Here is a 22,676-nt window from a genome sequence, read left to right as displayed (position 1 = left end):
ATATTTCCTATGGGCCCTGGTCAAAAGTAGTGCACTACATAGGGAACATGGTGCTATTTGGGATGCATCCTTTGGGTTTGATTGAAATTGAGGGAGAGCCGCAGTGCGCTCCCCTGATCTTGTCTTCTGTTTTCTCTCTGCACAGGCTAGTTCAAGCATACATCCCACCGAATTACACTCACGACCCAACTTAATCACGTTCGCACATCCACACGTTGGCCCTTGTTTATTGTAACACTTTTCCCTGCAGTAGCCCGCCGTCCCCCAAATCACGTTTCTTAATTGCTCTCCCAAATATTGAAAGTTGAGGAGGAAGGTGAAGCAAGGGAGGGTGTGTACTCTTTTTAAGCACCAAGGAGGTGTGTGTCTGTGTCTCAGTGTGCGTCCATGTGGGTGTATGTGTGCGTGAGACATTCTTGGGGTGAGAACAGTCTCTAAGAATAGCAAGCAGACCGAAAGCCCCCGCTCCTCCAGGAGATGTGAAAGGTCCCACCGACGATGAGTCCATAATCCCAACCATCTGTGCTAATAGGCCTTGAGTGTTCATCTGTCTCCTCCAATCACCTCTCTCTGGAGTGGCCTGAATCTGTGGCGTGCCTCAATGGCCGCTCTCTCTCCATCTGTCCCACAATTAAGTTGAGGAAAGTTGTATTTTATATATATTTATTTTTGGCATTGATCTTTGTCTTTTGCTTCAGTGTTGGAGAAATTGTGAGGAGAAAGAGCGACTGGTTCAGTACTTCATTCCAAACCTTGCTTTAGGTACAGTTGAAGTCGGAAGTTTACATACACTTAGGTTGGAGTCATTAAATCTCATTTTTCAACAACTCAACTCTTGTTAACAGACTATAGTTTTGGCAAGTCGGTTAGTGATTTTTCCAACAATTGTTTACAGACAGATTATTTCACTTATTATTCACTGTATCACAATTCCAGTGGGTCAGAAGTTTACATACACTAAGTTGACTGTGCCTTTAAACGGCTTGGAAAATTCCATGGCTTTAGAAGCTTCTGATAGACTAATTGACATCATCTGAGTCAATTGGAGGTGTACCTGTGGATGTATTTCAAGGCCTACCTTCAAACTCAGCACCTCTTTGGTGGGGAAAATCAAAATAAATCAGCCAATACCTCAGAAAACAATTGTAGACCTCCACAAGTCTGGTTCATCCTTGGGAGCAATTTCCAAACTCCTGAAGGTACCACCTTCATCTGTACAAATAATAGTACGCAAGTATAAACACCATGGGATCACGCAGCCGCCATACCTCTAAGGAAGAAGACGTGTTCTGTCTCCTAGAGATGAACGTACTTTGGTGCAAAAAGTTAAAATCAATCCCAGAATAACAGCAAAGGACCTTGTGAAGATGCTGGAGGAAACGAGTACAAAAGTATCTATATCCACAGTAAAACTAGTCCTATATCGACATAACCTGAAATGCTGCTCAGCAAGGAAGAAGCCACTGCTCCAAAACCGCCATAAAAAAGCTGGCTTGCAACTGCACATGGGGACAAAGATTGTACTTTTTGGAGAAATGTCCTCTGGTCTGATGAAAAATAAAACTGTTTGGCCAGAATGCCCATCCATCGTTACGTTTGGAGGAAAACTGGGGATGCTTGCAAGCTGAAGAACACCATCCCAACTGTGAAGCACGGGGGTGGCAGCATCATGTTGTGGGGGTGCTTTGCTGCAGGAGGGACTGGTGCACTTCACATCATGAGGACGGAAAATTATGTGGATATATTGAAGCAACATCTCCAGACATTAGTCAGGAAGTTAACGCTTGGTCGCAATGGGTCTTCCAAATGTTCAATGTCCCCAAGCATACTTCTAAAGTTGTGGCAAAATGTTTTAAGGCCAACAAAATTAAGGTATTTTAGTGGCCATCACAAAGCCCTGACCTCAATCCCATAGAACATTTTTGGGGAGAACTGAAAAAGCGTGTGCGAGCAAGGAGGCCTTACAAACCTGACTCAGTTACACCAGCTCTGTCAGGCCAACATTCCCCCAACTTATTGTGGGAAGCTTGTGGAAGTCTACCTGAAATGTTTGACCCAAGTTAAACAATTTAAAGGCAATGCTACCAAATACTACTTGAGTGTATGTACGCTTCTGACCCACTGTGAATGTGATGAAAGAAATAAAGGCTGAAATGAATCATTCTCTCTCCTATTATTTTGCCATTTCACATTCTTAAAATAAAGTGGTGATCCTAACTGACCAAGACAGGGACATTTTACTAGGATAAAATGTCTGAAATTGTGAAACTGAGTTTAAATGTTTTTGGCCCATCTTATATTTTTTGGTAATAAAAGTAATAACATAGTAGTTTTATTGGTGGAAAATACAAAATAATACTTTATTTTCTCCCTGAGTTTACAATCTTTTACTGACATTTTGCGTGACTGTTTTTCTTGTTTCTCTTCACTTTGTTGTACAATTTATAGTATAGCAGAAATATGTGATGTTTTTCAATATGTTCCCACAAGTTTTTTTTTTTTATATATCTCAAGGTATATAAAGGCGACTATAAAGGCGACTCCGGAATGCTGGCCTTCTATGCAGAGTTCCTCTGTCCAGTGTCTTTTGCCCATGTAAATAATTTATTTTTATTGGCCAGTCTGAGATATGGCTTTTTCTTTGCCACTCTGCCTAGAAGTCCAGAATCTCGCAGTCGCCTCTTCACTGTTGATGTTGAGACTGTTGTTTTGCGGGTACATTTTAATGAAGCTGCCAGTTGAGGACTTGTGAGGAGTCTGTTTCTCAAACTAGACACTCTAATGTACTTGTCCTCAGTTGTGCACCGGGGCCTCCCTTTCCTCTTTCTATTCTGGTTAGAGACAGTTTGCGCTGTTCTGTGAAGGGAGTAGTACACAGCATTGTACCAGATCTTCAGTTTCTTGGCAATTTCTCATGGAATAGCCTTCATTTCTCAGAACAAGTATAGACTGACGAGTTTCAGAAGGTCTTTGTTTCTAGCCATTTTGAGCCTGTAATCAAACCCACAAATGCTGATGCTCCAGATACTCAACTAGTCTAAAGGCCAGTTTCATTAATTTAATCAGGACAACAGTTTTCCGCCCTGCTAACAGAATTGCAAAAGGGTTTTCTAATGATCAATTAGCCTTCTAAAATTATCAACTTGAATGAGCTAACACAAAGTGACATTGGAACACAGGAGTGATGGTTGCTGTTAATGGGCTTCTGTACACCTATGTAGATATTCGGTATAAAATCTGCTGTTTCCAGCTACAGTAGTCATTTACAACATTAACAATGTCTACACTGTATTTCTGATCAATTTGAAATTTTAATGGACAAAAAAATTGATTTTCTTTAAAAAACAAGGACATTTAAGTGACCCCAAACTTTTGTGTGTGATAACTGTACAAAACAGTCCACTGTAATCACCGGGGCCGCTAGACAGGGAAGAGAATATACCCCACAGTCACCCCTGACAATTAGTGGTTGAGTTATATTTGTCCCGTGAAAGTGTGTGGTGATGTGAACCACATGCGAAGACCTGCTCTAGCTGGTGCCTGATGGGGCTGCTCTACCACCTGACCTCTGTCGGGAGGGCGGAGGGCTATAACTAGGTCAGGGACATCAGTCTGTATCTGTTTGGTACTCTACTAGCAGCACTTTCCCTACTGCCACCTCTCCCTGTTCTTCCTCGAAACCACCAATCTGGGTTGTGTTCATTAGGGCACGCCGTAGCAAAACGTTTTGCAATGGAAAACAAGTGTTTCCTATTGGACATGTACCTATCTGTTTTGTTGCCTGGGATAGGGGGAGGCGAGTGAGATGATTGGGGGGGGGGGGTGTTCAAGGTTGTTGTGCATGGGTGATCCACTTGCATTGAATCATGCCGCAGCACTTGGTGGGGCTCATGTGAAGGTTAACTAAATATTTTCATTCGTTTTTTTCTTTTATTTAAGTGACGGATCATATCTCGAGGTGATTTACCCCTGTTAGCACTGGTTTCAATCTGGGAATCAGATAAGGCCCCTTGTCCCAAACGCCTCTTTCTCTCCAGACGGGCCCCTAAACATGGCACTGTATTCCCTGCCATTTGGGACGCGTACATGGGCTGACCTAACGAGATGCTAAATGGCGACATCAGAGCCGAATGTTTATTAATGCGCCCCTAAACTTCAAGTGTGAGTGTGTCCCAAATGGCGTGGTGCACTTCATTTATTTTGTTAATAGTGGACTACTTTTGGTCTGGTCAAAAGTAGTGTGCTATAAAGGGAATAGGATGCCGTTTAGGACACAACCCAAGATGTCTAAAAGGAGCCAAGTGGAATTTGCTGGGTTATCATCCATCATATTGCCAGAAGAAAAAAGTAGTTCATTGGTTTTGATGGAAAGCATGAGTGAATTTTGTTGGGAAATGTTGGAGGCTGGAGCGCTAGACTAGCCGTAGCAAGGGTTGTTAATATTGAAATGGATGGTTTTTATGCGCATACCTGCCATTTATTGAACAATGTCCTATTTATTACATGTTCCTTGTTTTGAATGCCTTTGATTCAAACCATGAGCTGGACGGATGGTGCCATGGCTACGTGCCCTCAACCTTGATACTGTTTTCGTGTGTGTGCCAGACCAGAGTTCAAATAATGTTTTCTTTCAAATCGTTCATTTCTGCTTGATTGAGCTTGTGTGGCACAATGGAACCAAAAGTCCAAACCCTGCCTATCTGGCACTCAAGGCAGGCTCAAGCAAACACTGGAAGTCTTTGTAATATTTGATTATTTTCTGTACCATGCATCTGATATTGATGTGAACAGTACTCCACCTGTAACCAACACTGTCCATCCATCTCTCTACCACAGAAGAGAATGCTGCGGTGTGGTACAGCCTGTTGCCCGGGCCGGGCTACGACTTCTTCTCCATCGACCCCCATTCTGGAGAGCTGAGTACCACCTCCCAACTGGACAGGGAGCTGCACCAGCACTTCACCCTCAGAGGTTCTACACATTACACACAGCAACTCATTACTGTTAAATGTGCAGTTTGCCACTTTCATTTCAGTTAGCAGTGACATCCTCTGTACTTTTTTGTAAATGGCGGCATTGAGTCAATCTTGAATGATTATTTTTGTGTGTGTGCGCGGACTGGCTTGTGGTTGGTTCATTAAGGCTCTGGAAAAGTTGAAGATGCACTGCACCTGTCAACAACCGTTGAATTACCATGAAAGTTACAGTATATTTCTGTAGTTCTAACAGTCATAGTGCATTTTGTAAGTCAATCAATGCTCATCTCAATTACACACACTCGCGCGTATATCAGTAACATAAATAATTAGCCACACTCAATTTAGTTGGTTGATATTTAACAAATTGTTTCTCTGCAGTGAGAAAGTTCCACCTGAAGACTGTTTAAGGGTGGATTGCAGTTCAGCGATGTCCAGAGTTTGGGTGGCGGGGGGACATATCTGGGGATATCAGCTAGAGAGTGGAATTTAGCGCCATTTTCAAATCAAATTGTATTTGTCATATGTGCCGAATACAACACCTTACAGTGAAATGCATACTTACTTATTTTCCTTAAACTGCATTGTATCTTATAGTATTTACTCAAATAAACTGAAGTAAAATAACAAATAATTAAAGAGCCAAAATAAAATCGCAGTAATGAGGCTCTATACAGGGGGAACTGGTGCAGAGTCAATGTGCGGGTTAGTCAAGGTAATTGAGGTAACGTGTACAGTACCAGTCAAAAGTTGGAACACCTACTCATTCCAGGGTTTTTTCTTTATGTTTTACTATTTTCTACATTGCAGAATAATAGTGAAGACATCAAAACTATATGAAATAACACATGTGGAATCATGTAATAACCAAAAAAGTGTCAAACAAATCAAAATATATAATATTCTTCAAAGTTGCCACCCTGTGTCTTGATGACAGCTTTGTACTCTTGGCATGTGTTTTGATTCGTTAAAAATAAATTGGTTTACTACATGATTCCATATGTGTTATTTCATTGCTTTGATATCTGCACTATTATTCTATAATGTAGAAAATAGTAAAAATAATAAACGCTTGATTGAGTAGGTGTGTCCAAACTTTAGACTGGTACTGTACGTCCCCGATTGTCTCTTCATGCAAATGACGAGGACTTTTGGCCCTTGTCTGGTGCCTGAAGTGAATCCTTTGCATCCAACTCACTAATATTTAAAAGCCCCACCATGCGATACGTGGAGACAGTTATCCCATACGGCAGTCCTATCTCATTTAGGGCACCTCTCAGCTTGTCACATCTGTTTCCACCATAGGGCTTAATAAAATATCTAGAATTTTTTTCCCCCCTCTTGCTCCTTCCCTCTCCCCCTCTTTATTGCTTTCTCTTTCGCTCTCTTTCTCCCATTCTCTCTTTCTCGTGCTCACTCCTTCCTCGCTCTCTTGAGCTGTCCCTCTTTCGTGATTTGCTCACTCTCGCCTCTGCTCTCTCGCCCTCTTTCAATCTCTTTTTTGTTGTTGTATGGTTCACAGCCAGAGTCATAAAGAACTCGGTCTACCCACTTTTTGAAAGCAACATTATTCACCAGATGTGATTTATGTTGAGGCTAGACGTTACAAGGGAATGTCCAAAATGGTACCTGATTCCCTACATGGTGCACTGCTTATAGGGAATAGGGTGCTATTTAAGACTCTCAGCTTTGTGGGTAGACTCATGTTCCACGGACTGTTTCATGCCTTGGACTAGGGTATTTTTCGTGTGCTCCCCCCCCCCCCCCCTTACAAGAATACAATTACATCCAAAATATGCAATAATATTTTGTGATAAACTGCTTTCAGATGTGCACATGACTATATTTGTACAGTCTGGAGGGAGTTTGAACAATTAAAATCTAAGGAAATATAATCACAGGAAAGCCGTGATTTGAAGTCGTGCCAGAATCGACCCGGTGATGATTGTGAAATACCAAGAGACGTCGGGCCAATTTTCCACTGGTACGGTCAGATTAAAACAAGGGGGAAAATGAACCCTGAAAAAAAATCTGTTTCATATCAGCATTTTTGGGGGGAGGGGTGGGTGGGCAGTATAAGATGTTGGTACAATGTAGAGAGAAGCTGTGAAAGAGGTACGTCTTCAGTTATGACTTTCAAAGGACAGTTTATTTAGCTAAGTTGTTGGTCTGTTAAATCTGAAGGATACAAAACGTAGAACTCATGAAATAAAGAAAATCTGTGAAGGAGCCGCTGTTTGTTCATGCCGATGTTTGTGGGGGGAAAAAAGAGCATTCGACTGAAGTGGTGAAAACCACAAAGTTGATCCCTTGCTCCCACCTTTCCAAATGTTAGTTCAGCTATCACATCAAGGAGGGGTGGCACACTGTTGCGTTTTTATTCTATTCTCACTAGTACTAACAGAACTATCTATTCATAAAACCGCAGCTATTCTCGAGCAATGCTTTACTTGTAATGATCGTGATATATGGCCATCTTACCTACTTTTGTCAAATGCACTGATTCCATGTCACTCTGGATAAGTCTCCAAAATGACACAAATTTAATGAAGAAAGTTTGAATAATATTCAAACAACAAAGTATTTCAGAAATTCCTATTTAAAATCATTGTTCCCGTATGATTCTGGGAATCTTCCAACTGGGATTTCTGGAAAATCTAGGAATTTTGCAACCCTATTCAAACAGGACCTAAACTATCACCCTCTCCCTAAACCCTCACCTTCCTCTCCCTGTTGTCCCTCTGCATCATCTCCCTCGTCCCCCTCACCAGTCCAGGCTCGGGACAGCGGCGTCCAGCCCCTCTCCAGCACATCCACGGTGCTATGCTCGGTGCTGGACGACAACGACAACGTCCCCGAGTTCATGCAGGCCTCCTTTCAGCTTAGCCTGCCAGAGAACCTGCCCCCCGGGGTCATCCACACATCCCAGGCCTCGGACCCAGACCACGGAGCCAACGGCACCATCACCTACGCCATACAGGGTGAGATTCCTAAATGGAGCAGCACCTCAGTGTTTCAGTGGAAAATTACTTGGTGGTTTCAACAAGATTTAATCTAACAGGAGTGTATTGACTTATCCCTCCAGGTGAGGACTACGACGGGCGTTTCACCATCAACGCCACCACGGGCGCCGTCAGCACCATGCGGGCCCTCGACCGGGAGGAGCGGCCCAGCTACACCCTCTGCATCCAGGCCAGCGACGGCGGCCAACCCTCCCCCCTCAGCTCCTCCACCCAGCTCCTGGTGCTCCTGCTGGACCAGAACGACAACAGTCCGTCGTTTCACCGCAAGAGTTATCGTGCATCCTTGGCTGAGGGGCTCCCTGCAGGGGCCGAAGTGCTGCGTCTGGAGGCCCGAGACCCGGACCAGGGTCCCAATGGCGAGGTGACATTCTCTCTGGCCGAGGACACCCTGGGGGCCTTCTCGGTAGAGCCCACCACGGGGGTGATTCGGACCACCCGGCCCTTGGACAGGGAGAGCCGTGCTCAGTACACCTTCAGGGCCGTGGCCACCGACGGCTGCGCCAGAGGTCCACGGAGCTCCGCCACCGCGGTTACCGTGCAGGTGGAGGACGCCAACGACAACGCGCCCGTCTGCACGGAGAACCCTATTGCCGGCTGGGTCACAGTGGAGACGATCCCAAACAAGATTGTCGCCACGGTGACGGCAGTGGACGGTGACCGTGGTGAGAACGGGACTGTGTGGTTTAGCTTGGTGGAAAACAACCCTTTTTTCACCATCAATGGTAAATCGGGAGACATACGATTGAATGGTTCCATTAGTCAGAGTTTCTTGGGTGCTAACCTGCAGGTGTTGGCTGCAGACCAGGGGAGGCCAGCTCTCACCTCTACCTGCCTGGTCATTATTCACGTGAAGGGAGAGGACGAGCCACTGCACTTCACTGAGACGCTCTACGAAGCAGTTGTGGTGGAAAACAGCAAAGCTGGTATGTAAGAACTGCTCCAATATCAGTATATGAACAACTATTCAAGACAAGTGCATTGATATGTACCAGATCTGGTTTCAACTAATATTTGTTTTCTATCATATGTTTGATTGAACTTGGCTGCTGCAATGGAGCCAATTGGATAGTCCTAAAAGTTGGATCCCAGCCCGTCTGGCTCTCTAGTCAGGCTCAATCAAACACTTAAGTCTGCTGTGTATGTTCAATACTTTATCCAAACTATTTACTGGCGTCACGCTATCTATCAAACCCTTTGAGTTCAGGTTAGGGCTAAAAGCCATTGAGAGTTATCTTTTTTTCCATCTCTTCTCCTTTCACCTTCAGGCGCGTGGGTGGGAAACGTGGTGGCTCACGACCAGACCGACGACAGACGGCGAATCGAGTACAGCATTTTCAACGGCAACGAGAACGGCGCCTTCGCCATCAACCGACACACAGGTATGAACCTTTCCAATACTAAACTATATTTCTCATGTGGTCCAGTGGTTGGTGCCACCATCCCCGGCACACATATAACAGAGTCAGAATGTGTTTAAATCCACCTTTTTGATTCACAATCTCTCCCACCTTTTTTGTCTCTTCACTGTCCTAATCTTCAATAAGTACATTTAAAACCCTGAAATAACTTGTTCTCCTCACCAGAACACTTCTCTGAGGCTGGAATCATAGACATAGCTTAGGCTCCAGTGTGCTTGTTGGCATAAGCCAGCTAAGATTCTTCCATTAGTTGCCTGCAGCAGGAACTTAAAACCATGCTTGTCTTTTCTTCCTTGTTCCGTTATTCAGGTAATTTTGAGACTCCAGGGACACACCAAAGCCAGAACCTCCGCCTATCCCTGCATCCATCTGTCTAGTTTTCTGTATCTCCATCCAGGCTATTAACCCTGTATCTCCATCCAGGCTAATAACCCCGGCATTCCAGACTCCTCAGATCCCTTTCCCAAACAAGACTTTACTCCTTTTTCTTCCAATTAGTGCGACTAGCCTCTCAATCCCTTTGGACCATCGCTCGCTCTCTCTCGCACGCTCGTTCATTCATTTCATTTCATTTCCGATGAACAAAGGAAGGAACTGAAGAGGGCGGGGAGACCGTTGGGCAATGCGAGCTTGGACGAGGGAGCGTGAATAGGGTGTAAAAACACTAGTAAATCAGCTCAGTGACTTATTTCAGAAATCTATTCCCACGCACAAAGAGACATGATCGTATACAAGGTTTGAAATAGAAATAATAGTTTTAGACAAACATATCTGTTTGCAGTCTACAAATAATTGTGTATTATCTTCTGGCCCCCCGACCATCTGCTCAAGAAACAAATCGGCCCGCAGCTGAATCTAGTTGATGATTCCTGCACTATAGTTTCCAGACCCTACTGGATTGTCTGTAGATGCCTAGCCTGCTTGCTTGTGTAAACAACGTCACGCTGCTTAGTGAGTACCACTTCCTCCTGATTCGGACCATACCTGGCACAAACTCGGGGCCTCTGCCTCACACATGACTGTCCTCCCTCAAGCATCTCAGCCGATCGTGCCACCTCAAAAGCTAGCTAATGAGGCTACACAAGCGGGACACTCAAGGCTGTGGAGTATGTGTCTCACATCCCCATGTGCTACACTAGCACGCACATGAGGGCGACGCTAGAGTGGCTATCCAAATTATCGTGTTGAAATCCCCTTTTAGGATTATTGAAGGCATTGTCTACTACAGCAGTCAAGAGGTTGTTTTCCCATATCCCCCTGTTCAGAGAACTGGACTTGTATCCCAAATGGAACCGTATTCCCTATGTAGTGCACTACTTTTGACTAGGGCCCATAGGGCTCTGTTCAAACACAGTACACTATATAGGGAATAGTGTGTCTTGCGGGACGCATACACAGGCTTTGCTGTGGATTATGGACTGCTTGCCTTAGCCAGCATGGATTCATTATGGCCCAAACTCTCCCTGAGCCCCTATATATGCAGTGTGGCTGAAGTGGAACGGGTGGGGGGGAACATCAAAGTCCCGATTACATTCTTGTTTGGATACTCAGAGGAATCAAGTTGTTAATGGAATGTGTACATATGTTTTGAATGCACAACTGCAAAACATGGATGCAACATGGTGCTAGAATAGGCGCACGCGCAACGTAACTCCCTGTGAATTCTATAAACTTTTTATCGTACATCCATCATACAATCTTTCTCATTTGCGCTCACGCTCTCCCTCTCCATCTCTTCTCCCACTTTCCTGTGTCTCTTTCTGTTCGCTCGCTCGCTAAATCCCTATCTTTCTGTTCCCTCTATTTCTCGCTTTCTTTGTCTTTCCACCCCTCTCCCAGGTGACATCACAGTGTGGGACCAGGCCAGTCTAGACTACGAGGCCAACCGGAGGGTCCACCTGGTGGTGCTGGCTGACGGCGGCCCCATGCGCACAGCCCACTGCCGGGTCACCGTCATGCTGCAGGACGTCAACGACAATGCGCCAGCCTTTGAGCAGGGCCACTACCGCACGGCCGTGTGGGAAGGCCAGGTACACAACACCTACGTCATGCAGGTATGGATTGGAGGCCAGCCAATCGAGTTGTTACTTTGTCATTTTGAGCTAAGGCAGAAACATAATTTGTCGTTACCAATCAGTTTCTTTTGAGCTATGTTCCTCTCTAGGTTTCTTCCATCTCGGGTGTTTTTCCTGGGCACTGGGCCCTTGCTTTTGCTTTAATTGATTGTTTGAAACATTGCTGTAAAAAAAATAATAATAATTACAATCCATTTCAAATACCAAATGCATAGCATTATTGTGTATTGTTTTCATTAAGTGTTGTGTGGCCTGTAACAGTCTGAACTGACTCTTGCAAATGTTATTTTTATATTTGCAAATGTGCCATGCTTACGCTGGGTATTGGCTATGAAGAAATAGGCTTCCTAACTCTATAATGCCTTTCTTCCTGTTGTAGGTGTTTGCCTCTGATGCGGACAGCGGTGTGAATGGTCAGATTGATTACTCCATCTTGTCTGGTAACCAAAACGAGGCGTTCATCATCGACTCTGTGCGCGGGATCCTTGCCACCAACACTGTTCTAGACCGGGAAATCACTTCCTCTTACAAGTACGCTAGCTTACATTACACTTTACGCTACTATTAGAGTTGTCACTTGCTATGGCAATGTATTGTGAGTTGTGTGTATCTAATCCTACATGCTAGACAAAAGATCTCAGTGCCCTTGAACGGGGTATGGTAGTAGGTGTCAGGCACACCGGTCTGTGTCAAGAACTGCAACGGTGCTGGTTTTTCATGCTCAACAGTTTCCTGTGTGTATCAAGAATGTTCCACCACCCAAAGGACATCCAGCCAACTTGACATAACTGTGGGAAGCATTGGCGTCAACATGGGCCAGCCTCCCTGTGGATTGCTTTCAACACCTTGTAGAGTCCATGGCCTGACGAATTGAGGTTGTTCTGAGGTCAAAAGGGGGTTCACCTCAATATTAGGAAGGTGTTTATAATGTTTGGTATACTCAGTGTTTTTCTATACTGAACAAAAATATAAATGCAACAATTTCAACAATTTTACTGAGTTACAGTTCATAAGGAAATCAGTCAATTTAAATAAATAAATTAGGCCCTAATCTATGGGTTCCACATGCCTGAGCAGGGGCACAGCCATTTGTGGGACTGGGAGGCCATAGGCCCAGCCACTTGGGAGCCAGGCCCAGTCAATAATAATTTGTTTTTCACCACAAAAGGGCTTTATTACAGACAGAAATACTCCTCAGTTTCATCAGCTGTCCGGGTGGCTGGTCTTAGACGATCCCGCGGTTGAAGAAGCTAGATGTGGAGGTCCTGGGCTGGCTTGGTTACACATGGTCTGCGGTTGTGAGGCCGGTTGAATGTACTGCCATAGTCTCTAAAACAACGTTGGAGGCGGCTTATGGTAGAGAAATTAGCATTAAATTCTCTGGCAACAGCTATGGTGGATATTCCTGCAGTCACCATGCCAATTGCACGCTCCCTCAAAACATTAGACATCTGTGGCATTGTGTTGTGTGACCAAACTGCATGTTTTAGTGGCCTTTAATCAGCTTCTTGATATGCCACACCTGTCAGGTGGATGGATTATCTTGGCAAAGGAGAAATGCTCATTAGCAGAGAAGTAAACACATTTGTGCACAAAATTGGAGAAAATTAAGCTTTTTGTGCATATGGAACATTTCTGTGGTCTTTTATTTCAGCTCTTGAAACATGGGACGAACACTTTGCATGTTGCGTTTATATATATTTTTCAGTATATACAGTACATGTCTATCGATCTCTGTCTTCTACCTACACTGGCTAGTTGGAGTCCTAGTAATGTAATGGTGTGCGTTTCCTTGTGGTGTTGTTTTCCCAGGTTGGTACTGCAGGCGTCAGACAGGGGTAGCCCTCCCCTTAGCAGCATCGCCACCGTCCGGGTCCAGGTGGTGGACATCAACGACAACAGCCCCTCTATTCCCCCCATGGAGCCTGTGGTCATGGCAGAGAGTAAGACACCACCCCTCTCAAATGGCACCCTTTTCCTGTTACAGTACACTACTTTTGACCAGGGCCAATGGGGTAACCATTTTCGGTCTACATTTTCTAATCGCATAAAAAAAGAAAAAAAAAAGTATTTATTTATTTAAGGCATCTTCACAGTAGGCCAAGATTTTGGTAGCTGGCGCTGAAAGGATGAAGTCCCTCTTTGTAACAGTCCCACAGGCTGTTGTGCCTGAGGCAAAGCTCTATCCTTATGCCACTGTCCTGAAGGAGTGAAGATCACTTCCTGAAACAAATTGCTTGGGAGACAAGCCCACCCAATGACCAAAATTAGTTGAAATCGGTACATCCAACCAAAAGACGTATTTTCAATGTCTTTCCAATGTATTTTGCTCATAGGGCAGTTCCCAGCCCCTCACTGACACACTGATTCAGCTAACCAAAGTTTTTATGATTAGTTGAATCAGGTGTTATAGCAGAAGATTTTATTGATTGACAGAGATTTCCAAGAGAATTGTCAACTTAAGATAAGGTTTCGGTTTAATTTGTAATACTAAATACCTGTAGAGATGAAGTAGGACCTGTACACACAATTGCACTTCGGCTCAGGCCAGGTCAGTACCCCCTAATAAGTTGTGTGCGTTTGACTATATAGACTATTTGGTACTAAATACTTCTTACACTGTTATCTTGTTGGTCACCAGACCTCCCAGTGGGCTACATGGTGACCGAGGTAAGCGCCAATGATGTGGACCTCAGCTCCACCATGACCTACAGTTTTTTGGACAATGCCAGCACTGCCGGGAGCTTTGCCATTGACCGCTACACGGGCGTGGTGACCCTGACACAGATGCTTGACCATGAGGAACAGACGACGCACAGGCTGGTGGTGTGGGCCTCGGACTCCCTCCACCAGACCACGGCAGAGGTCCTGGTTCATGTGCTGGATGTAAACGACAACGTGCCCGTCTTCTCACAGGACTCCTACCAGGTAGCTAGAACTGCAATCGATTTTGTATTTCACTAATGATGTGTTACAAGACACAGTTATAGTTATGGAACACAAATCCCTCCACACACACACACACACACACACACACACACACACACACACACACACACACACACACACACACACACACACACATCTACTTTGTGGTGAGCCTTTCCACATTAGCAAAACATGATTATATAGGAGGCAGAAATGAAGTCGTTTAAAATGTTAACATGACTGACTCACTGAGAGGACGAGGGGATTTGAATGTCAAGTTGGACAATGTCTGATCTATCCATTTGACAGCATTGTACTCCCTCAGTGATGTCTTGTGACTCCAAGTTCTCCTTGAGTCCTTAATGAGATGTTTATAAATGCATGTCATTTTTCCTGGCAATTGACATGAGATGTGTTTGTTTGTTTGCACCATCAGGTGAAGTTGCCAGAACTGTCTCCTGCCAACATGTTGATCCTGACTGTGGCTGCCACGGACCGAGACTCTGGGCTTAACGGCAAACTCGGCTACAGACTCCTCTCGTCACCTCTACACGGCTTCTATATACACCCAGACAATGGTAAGCACTATTAGATTAACCAATTAGAGTCAAATTAAATGAATAGCTTTCATCAGAATTAGCCAGATATAGTCAACACGCCTGTTCTAATTACAAAATATATTTACTTTAGTGTTTTTATTGAAGAGAGAAATTATGACCGAGATTGGAGGGAGAATGTGTCATTGTGAAGAATGTGTAGGCCGGATATCACCCAATGCCGACGTGTACATACAGTATGCGTACCAGAGACTACGGCCCTAACTACTGTACCATCCAGTCCATTCTAAATCAATTTGAATCAAATTGAAAGGTAACGATGGAAGAACTTATTTAGGCACGAAGTCTCTAAAGTGCAAACTCTTGGCAGAGGCCTCGTGAAAATGTTTTTAATGGACCCAGGACCATTATCCCAATCATACCCAGAGTCCAAGGACGAGTCAGTCAGTCAAATTCCAAGGCTGAATCTATATAGCTGCTGCTAGGTCTTGAAGAAATAGGCCTAATCCTCCCGCGACGCTACAAAATGTGCTTCTCTTAATTCCTACGATTGACTGTCAAAATGTAGTAGGAGAAGAAAAGTTACCGCCACATGCTTTCCAAGGTTCACGTCTTAAGACTGTCTGGTAGCCCAGTTTTCATATTCATCTTTTATATTCCCTTGTTTAAAATCACATTTTTCTGGCGCGACACGCTTATTTTACACATGTTGGCCAAGAAATGGGGGTTTGCGCCAACAGTAAGTATATGCCCAGTTCTGCATGGTTCTACACATCAAGGGTTATTCAGAGTATTCACACTGTCAGTAGCATCAGTTTCTCCATCCATCCTTTCTCTTTTTACGGGCTTGGATGTGTGAAGGAGTGCAATGGTGGGGGAGAGAGAAAAAAGAAGGGGTGAGTGGGAGAGATTGCTGATGAGAGATCACTAATATAGAGGTCTGCTATCCAGTCTCGGGAAGCAAAGTCTTCGCCCTCCCCAACCCGACAAGTGAAGAAGACTAATTGAACCCGACGAGGCTAAAAGAGAATACTACATTCTCAAACTCTGTTTTTCTTTTCTTGAAACATATTTTTTGGGGGCCACCTTATTAATGTCACTGGCCCTCGAAAGTAACATCTGAGAAATGTGTTCTCCGTGTTTTGTGGTGCAAGTAACTAATGGGAAGTGAAATTTGGACTGGTGTCAATATTAGAATTGAGCCTCTCAGAATCGTGTCTTAATCCTAACTCGAACCAGAAACTAGATACTGGCTCATTCTTTTGTGTTTCCTCATGTTTCCAGCACTCATGTTTTCATTATCTTAATTATGTGTTTCAAGATAAGTTTCAATATTACAGGAGGCCAGGTGATATCCCAAACTGATTGACTATACAGTAGTGCTTGATTCTATGTAATGAAAAATACCAATCTTGCTCGTTTTCAGTCTCAATTTACTGTGCTCACATCAGTAAACTCATTAGATAGTTAAACATTCTCAAAAGAAACTTCAGCACAAAGCCTACAGAATGCACTTCTATAGAGAGCATTAAAGACACAATCCTGAATTTGGATTTCAGTCAAAAGTGGCCCCGAGTGGCCCCGCCACTCGGTTTGCTATAAAGCTGAGGAATGCGGCTGGAGAAATATAATTACGCTCAGATTCCTAGACTAAGCTATGGCTGCAACTCATGAGGTAGTGAGTGATATTATTCTACTGTACAGGTTGCCAGGTCTCCCTTGTGTAAAAAAAAAAGTTTCAATCACCAGGGACTTTCCTGGTTAAAGGGGCAAACCACCAACTTTGCTCTATTTGATAGGGTGTTCTTTACCATAATAACAGCTAGAGAGCTGTGCGTTATCAACAGGCAGCATGGTAAAGCCTCCCTCATGGTAGCTGTAGACTGAGTGGACAGCTGAAACCCTACATTAGACAATGTTAAAATAGATCAGTTTGAGTGTTTGTCTAATAATTATAACATTTTTATTTTGAATGCGCTTTTAAATTCTGCATAGGAATAAAGCGATATCTAAAGGACCTGCAGCACTTTCAATTTATTAAAAACACTAGTAAGATGTTTTTCACTGTTTTCAAATCGGAGACAATGGCTAACTCCAAACCCATTTGTCTTGTAGGGTCGGTGTTCACCAACAAGCCCTTGAAGTATGTCACCAACGGTAACGTGATCCAGCTCCTGGTGGAGGCCAGAGACTGGGGCGACCCAGTCCGCTCTACAGTCACCTCCGTGGACATTGTGGTCCTGGATGCCAATGACCACACCCCGCTCTTCCAGCATGACGCTTACACGGTCAGCCCCCTTGAGGATACCCCCGTTGGCACCACATTGCTGACCCTCTGGGCAGAGGACCTGGACTGGGAGTATGAAAACACCCACCTGGACTTTGTCATTGCCAGTGGCAACGAGGACAGGAGGTTCTGTATAGAGGTAGGTGCGGTTGAAACAGAGAGCCAGCAGAGGACTGCTGGGAGTCTGGTTCTGTGCCAACTCCTGGACCGCGAAACCACTGAGGGCTACATCTTGACAGTGATAGTTTCTGACCGTGGCTCGCCTCCGCTCAACAGCTCGGCGGTCGTGGTGGTGACCGTAGCGGATGTCAACGACAACGTGCCGGCTTTTGTCAGCGCAGAGTACCATGCTCAGGCCAGCGAGAGCAGCCCAGCAGGGACCAGGTTGGTTCAGGTGACCGCCCAGGACCCTGACCACGGAACCAACGGTCTGGTCCGGTACGACATTATCTCAGGCAACAGCAAGGGTCACCTCAGGTTAGACCCCCACACCGGCGCCCTGGAGGTCAACCACAGTCTCGACTACGAGGAAGACTCCAAGTACGCACTGACTGTCCAGGCTTCCGACGGGGGCGAACCCGGAAACCGTAAAGTAGCTTTCACCGTGGTCTTTGTTATGGTGTTGGACGAGAATGACAACTCGCCCTACTTTATCTTCCCCGTAGTCAACTGCTCGGTGCCGGAGAACCTTCCAGCCTTCACCCCCACCTGTTCAGTCCATGCCATCGACCAAGACGCTGGGCCCTATGGCCAGCTCACCTACTCCATCATGTCCTCCTGCTTCATGGACTACGGCAGTGGCAGCCCTGACAGGAAGGAGGCCTTTGCCATTGACAGCCTCACTGGGGACATCCACACCCGGCAAACCTTTGACTTCGAGCGGGAGAGCGACTACTGCTTCATAGTGGAGGCCAGGGACAAAGGCGAACAGGCGGCCACCGTGCGGGTCCAGGTGGCCATCGAAGGGGCAGACGAATTCAGTCCTGTCTTCACCCAGAGGCAGTATCATTTCATTCTCCCAGAGAACGCCAAGGCGGGGCAGACGGTCGGTCATGTTATGGCCATGGACCATGACGGAGGCCTGGATGGCATGGTGGAGTACTCCCTTGTCAACCCCTCACAGTTGTTCTCCATCAACAAAACAACAGGCGCAGTGTTCGTCTCGGGCCCAGTGTACCGCAAGAGAGGAAGTTTTTCCAACGAAGACGTGGTGGAGCTCTTGGTGACAGCCGGAAGTCCCAGAATGGACTCCAGGTCCACCACCAGCCTGGTAACAGTCAATATCTCCAATTCGGCTGAAGCTCTGGTCGGGGTGGCCCTCGGTGTCCAGACAGTCACTCTGGGCGTGTCGCTGGCCATCTTCCTTCTCCTACTCGTCAGTTTCGTGGCCCTTGTTCTGAGGTACAAGACCAAAGAGGCCGCCATCAAGAAGGCCGCTGCCCTCGCAGCCAACCTAAACACCGGCACGTTCGGCAGGACCGGCGGTGCCCAACAGCACAACGGCATCGGCTTGCGGGAGCTGAGGGCGCCCATCACAATCCGAGTGAAGAGGGAGATATCCCTCCCTATCCGGAACTCTGACTCAAGCGGCCGCGGCTCTGCAGAAGGTGAAACGGCTGAGGACCATGAGATCAAGATGATCAATGAGTACCCGTGCCGCAAGAGGGCCGACTCGGCTAAGAGCAGAAGGGTCCCTGACTCTGGCTTGCCCAAGGACTCGGACCAGCTTTCCTGCCATTCAGAGGATGGAAACCCAGGGACGGTCATAACCACGGTCTCCAGCACATGTCTGGCCACAGGGATGCAGAGCTCCGAGAGTCTCCACACCTTCAAAGAGGAGGGAGGGGGGGAGGGGATGCTGCCGCGGGTCAGGGTGAGAGACATGGAGGAGAGCATGAGGGGCTACGTCCCTCTCTCGGATAGCCAGGCCTCGGTGGACGGCTCCTTCAGCTCTCTGTTGTGTCCGGAGGAGCAGCTTCGAGGCAGCTATGACTGGGACTACCTGCTGGACTGGGAGCCGCGCTACCACACCCTGGCCTCCGTCTTCACCGACATCAGCCTGCTGCCCGACGAGGACCTCCAGGGGGGCCACGAGGGCCTGGCGTCCGAAGCCTGCTGTCTCATGCATCCACCACCCCTCATCACGGGCGTGGCGCAGCCAGGCCTCAGGGCCGTGCCCCCCCGGATGCCCCTGCGCAGCATGCACACCCTGACCCGGAGGCCCTCCTACCCCAAGTATGCTTACGCGCCCCTGGCCAGGAACACAGGGCTCACCCCGTCTGCCATGACGCCCAGTTTCTCTCCCTCGCTGTCTGTGCTCACACTGCGGACCCCCAACGCCTCCCCGGTGGTCTCAGAGACTGGGCTGGGGGTCTTCAGGCTAGACGCCGGCAGCCTCCTGGAGGGAGAAATACAGGTGTAGACTTGCGGACCTTTTGATATTGACTTTGAAAAATATTGTATGATAGATGCCAAATACTAGCATTAAATAGCTTATTTTAAATCTGATTTTAACATCACTATTCAATTAGTTTCTTCAATTAGTTTCTCAACATAAATGATCTACAAATATTGGCTCATGTTGAACATTTGGACAATATTCTGTTGATCTGGCACATCTATTAGTAAGGACATTATACAATGCAGATGCATGGGTGAAATCAGACATTTATTAAATGTCTTTGTACAATGAATGATTTGCATTGTGGTGCATTTAATATTTTCATAACTTGCTTTTGTAATAAAGTTATGTATGCAAAAGCCTGAACTCTGGTTTGCATTGCAATAGCACAACGCAGCACTCTGTACACGAGTGGATGTTTGAATCCACAATTAATGAAGAAATGTATGGTCGTAAAAATGTTTGCATGCTAAAGACAATGAAATGCATTTGTATTTCAGTTGGCTATAGCTTTTTGACTTGGCAAGTATGCTTGTTGTTCTGTAATTGAATTATGTCAGAGTACCATGAGCCCATATTCTGTGAACTACTACATTTCAAATACCTACAGTATTTGAAATGTCATTAACAGCTGTACAAAGAGCCGTGGCAGTTGGTGTGGGACCAGTCTTTTGATATTGATGTGTGCGCTGATTGTGTACTATAGATACTAACGGCAGTTTTGTGTGTGTAACATTTCAAAATGAAAAGTGTTTTCTCTCAATTGTAAAATGTATATAAGCAAAGGTCATTTAAGTAGGTAAAACAATGTCCTGCTATCTTTTAGCTCTATGGGGCAGTTCTAACTAACTTGAACAACAATTAGTGTACGATTCAATTCCACAATGGTTTGTGACTTTCTCTTCATTCATTTTCATCGTTGAACTGGTTTGTTAATGTGGTTCATAAATTAAACAATTCCAATGGAAAATGTGTTTCTCTTACGGAGCAATAATTTTCCCAGACTCCCTCTGCAATTAGGACATTCTAAATAAGACTAAACTATCACATTTCAGAAACCTATTGATACCACATGGAGAACAAAACCCCCATAAGCCTTTATTGTTGTTCTTCACATGGTGGATCATGCTTGTTAAGAAACTGGAAGTCCCACTCTTTAGAAATGTCTTGGAATCATGATCGAATAGCATTTTGGTTCCTTCCAACATTCTTCCACAAACCCATTTTCCACATGGCCACCCTGAATGTTTCCTTTAACCCAGTGTTGGAGAAGGAGGTCTGATGCAAAACAATTGTTTTAATCAGTTTCAAATGGAATCCAGAACACCCCCCCCCCCCCCCCCCCCAAAAAAAAAAGAAAAGTGCAACCATTCACTGGCTAATAGAATAGTTGCATTTTTAAAGGGTGGAATAAAAACAAGGTTTGCTTGTGGCTCTCTGAAAAGGTCCAATGTGAGAATCCCAAGCTTCAGAGGCTGGTAATCGTTGCTCGGAGGTTATACAGTAGAACATGTTTTCCATGACACTAGATCTCGTTCCTCGCAATGTTTTTGAGGTCTTTGTCAATTTTCCTCCTCACAGCTATGAGGAAAGTGCCAGATGAAGATACAGTATGCTTCTCTCTTTCCAAGGCAGCATAAACAGTGTCGGAGCTCGGGGGACCTAACACTAATCTGCTTGGCTTGGCTTGAGAGCATCCTTAATGTTGATCAGCTGTTTCCTCACTTTCTGGTCACAGTGACATAGATGATGCATCAATGCATCAATTGAGCAAGAATCTATTGAAAGACCTTTGGTCTGGTGTGAAAGCTAGTGTGGTAATGAGGGGTCTCTTACTACCCCAGAGATCCTTGAAGCACCCAAACACTTCTTCAGAGCCTCTGTCTCAAGATTAACATATGGATTTACTGTCGACACATTTGGCCACTGTGATGCGAAAATATGGAATTGCTTTTGGCCTTGAAACCCATTTTGGAAATAAGTGTAAGGATTTTGAATTAGCCTTTTTCAATGTGTTTTTTTACTCATTTTCAACTCAAATGAGACTCCACACGATTTTACGTCGAGGCTATAAAATGGCATCAGAAACTGCTGGTGAAAGACTCGTGGAGAAGTAATAGGCCCTGACATCCAAGTCTAATAAGGTCTGATGACTTTCAGCCATTTTTCCCTTGCGCCCACCCAAGCGTCCCTTACTGTCCATAACGGCCATCTGAACACCCACGCATTCCTTTGCTCCAAAAGCAATAAATAAAATGCAGGGCGATTTGACACGGCTTCACTTGGGCAGGTACTAATCCCCCAAAAAAGTGTCGGTAGAGGTCTGAGCCCTTATCAGGAAGCTTAATTAAGGATAATAAACATTTGCGTGGCTAGTTGGCTAGCTGTGCAGGCTTCATACGTTCTGAGTATAGGCCATGATAGGCATCTTATTTATTGACTCAGTTCTGGGTCACTCCTTCCTGCCAGGTTGGTTTGGACTACAGCTCTGCTCGCTGATATTTGTGATTTCGGTGGGTATTTGGCTTTGGGAAGCACAGACGATGGAGAGATCTCTCCTGTGTCATGATCTGGTAAAACAAGCATCTGCATGTCTCGGCACATACTGTAACTGAGCGAGTCAGGGGACCCGGACAGGAATATAGAGCTCCTCTGAGATGTTCCATCACCACTCCTTCAACGTCTGTCAGTCAGCTGACAATGTTTTGGACAGAGACCGGAGAGGAAGCCCGTTTTGGTAAACTTTCACCTTGTGGTATTTCTTCTGGAAATTTGACTGTTAATGGATTTTTTAGATGGTTTTATAATTATGATAAATGCTTTGCAGATGTAAAACCTCTTTTCATCCTTGAGTTATCAGACATTCTAGGCCAAGCAGCCTTAGTATTAAGCACTTGTTTATCCCCCCACTACTGTCATAAATGCGCTGTTACCTGCCTAATGTCAATACTGGTCTGCTCTCTCATATCGTAATTTGAGAAGAGGTCGAGCTTCCCCAGAGGTGCCTTGCC

General features: G+C 45.4%; 1 protein-coding gene across 1 annotated transcript in view; it reads left to right on the top strand.

The window, feature by feature from the left end:
* The window catches only part of LOC139419271 (dachsous cadherin-related 2), a 50,411-nt gene extending 30,725 nt beyond the window's left edge, over nt 1–19,686 (top strand). The window contains exons 12-21 of the mRNA XM_071169225.1: nt 4,837–4,971; nt 7,748–7,957; nt 8,062–8,922; nt 9,265–9,378; nt 11,257–11,471; nt 11,872–12,023; nt 13,305–13,435; nt 14,134–14,420; nt 14,857–14,998; nt 17,093–19,686. Coding sequence (XP_071025326.1) covers nt 4,837–4,971; nt 7,748–7,957; nt 8,062–8,922; nt 9,265–9,378; nt 11,257–11,471; nt 11,872–12,023; nt 13,305–13,435; nt 14,134–14,420; nt 14,857–14,998; nt 17,093–19,686 — 4,841 coding nt within the window. The remainder of the gene's footprint in view (nt 1–4,836; nt 4,972–7,747; nt 7,958–8,061; nt 8,923–9,264; nt 9,379–11,256; nt 11,472–11,871; nt 12,024–13,304; nt 13,436–14,133; nt 14,421–14,856; nt 14,999–17,092) is intronic.
* The last annotated feature ends 2,990 nt before the right edge of the window (nt 19,687–22,676 follow it).

The sequence above is a fragment of the Oncorhynchus clarkii genome, chromosome 10 (assembly GCF_045791955.1).
Source record: "Oncorhynchus clarkii lewisi isolate Uvic-CL-2024 chromosome 10, UVic_Ocla_1.0, whole genome shotgun sequence".
In the NCBI taxonomy this organism is placed as follows: Eukaryota; Metazoa; Chordata; class Actinopteri; order Salmoniformes; family Salmonidae; genus Oncorhynchus; species Oncorhynchus clarkii.
The sequence above is the reverse complement of the archived record's forward strand: the minus strand, read 5'-3'. Positions and strand labels throughout refer to the sequence as shown.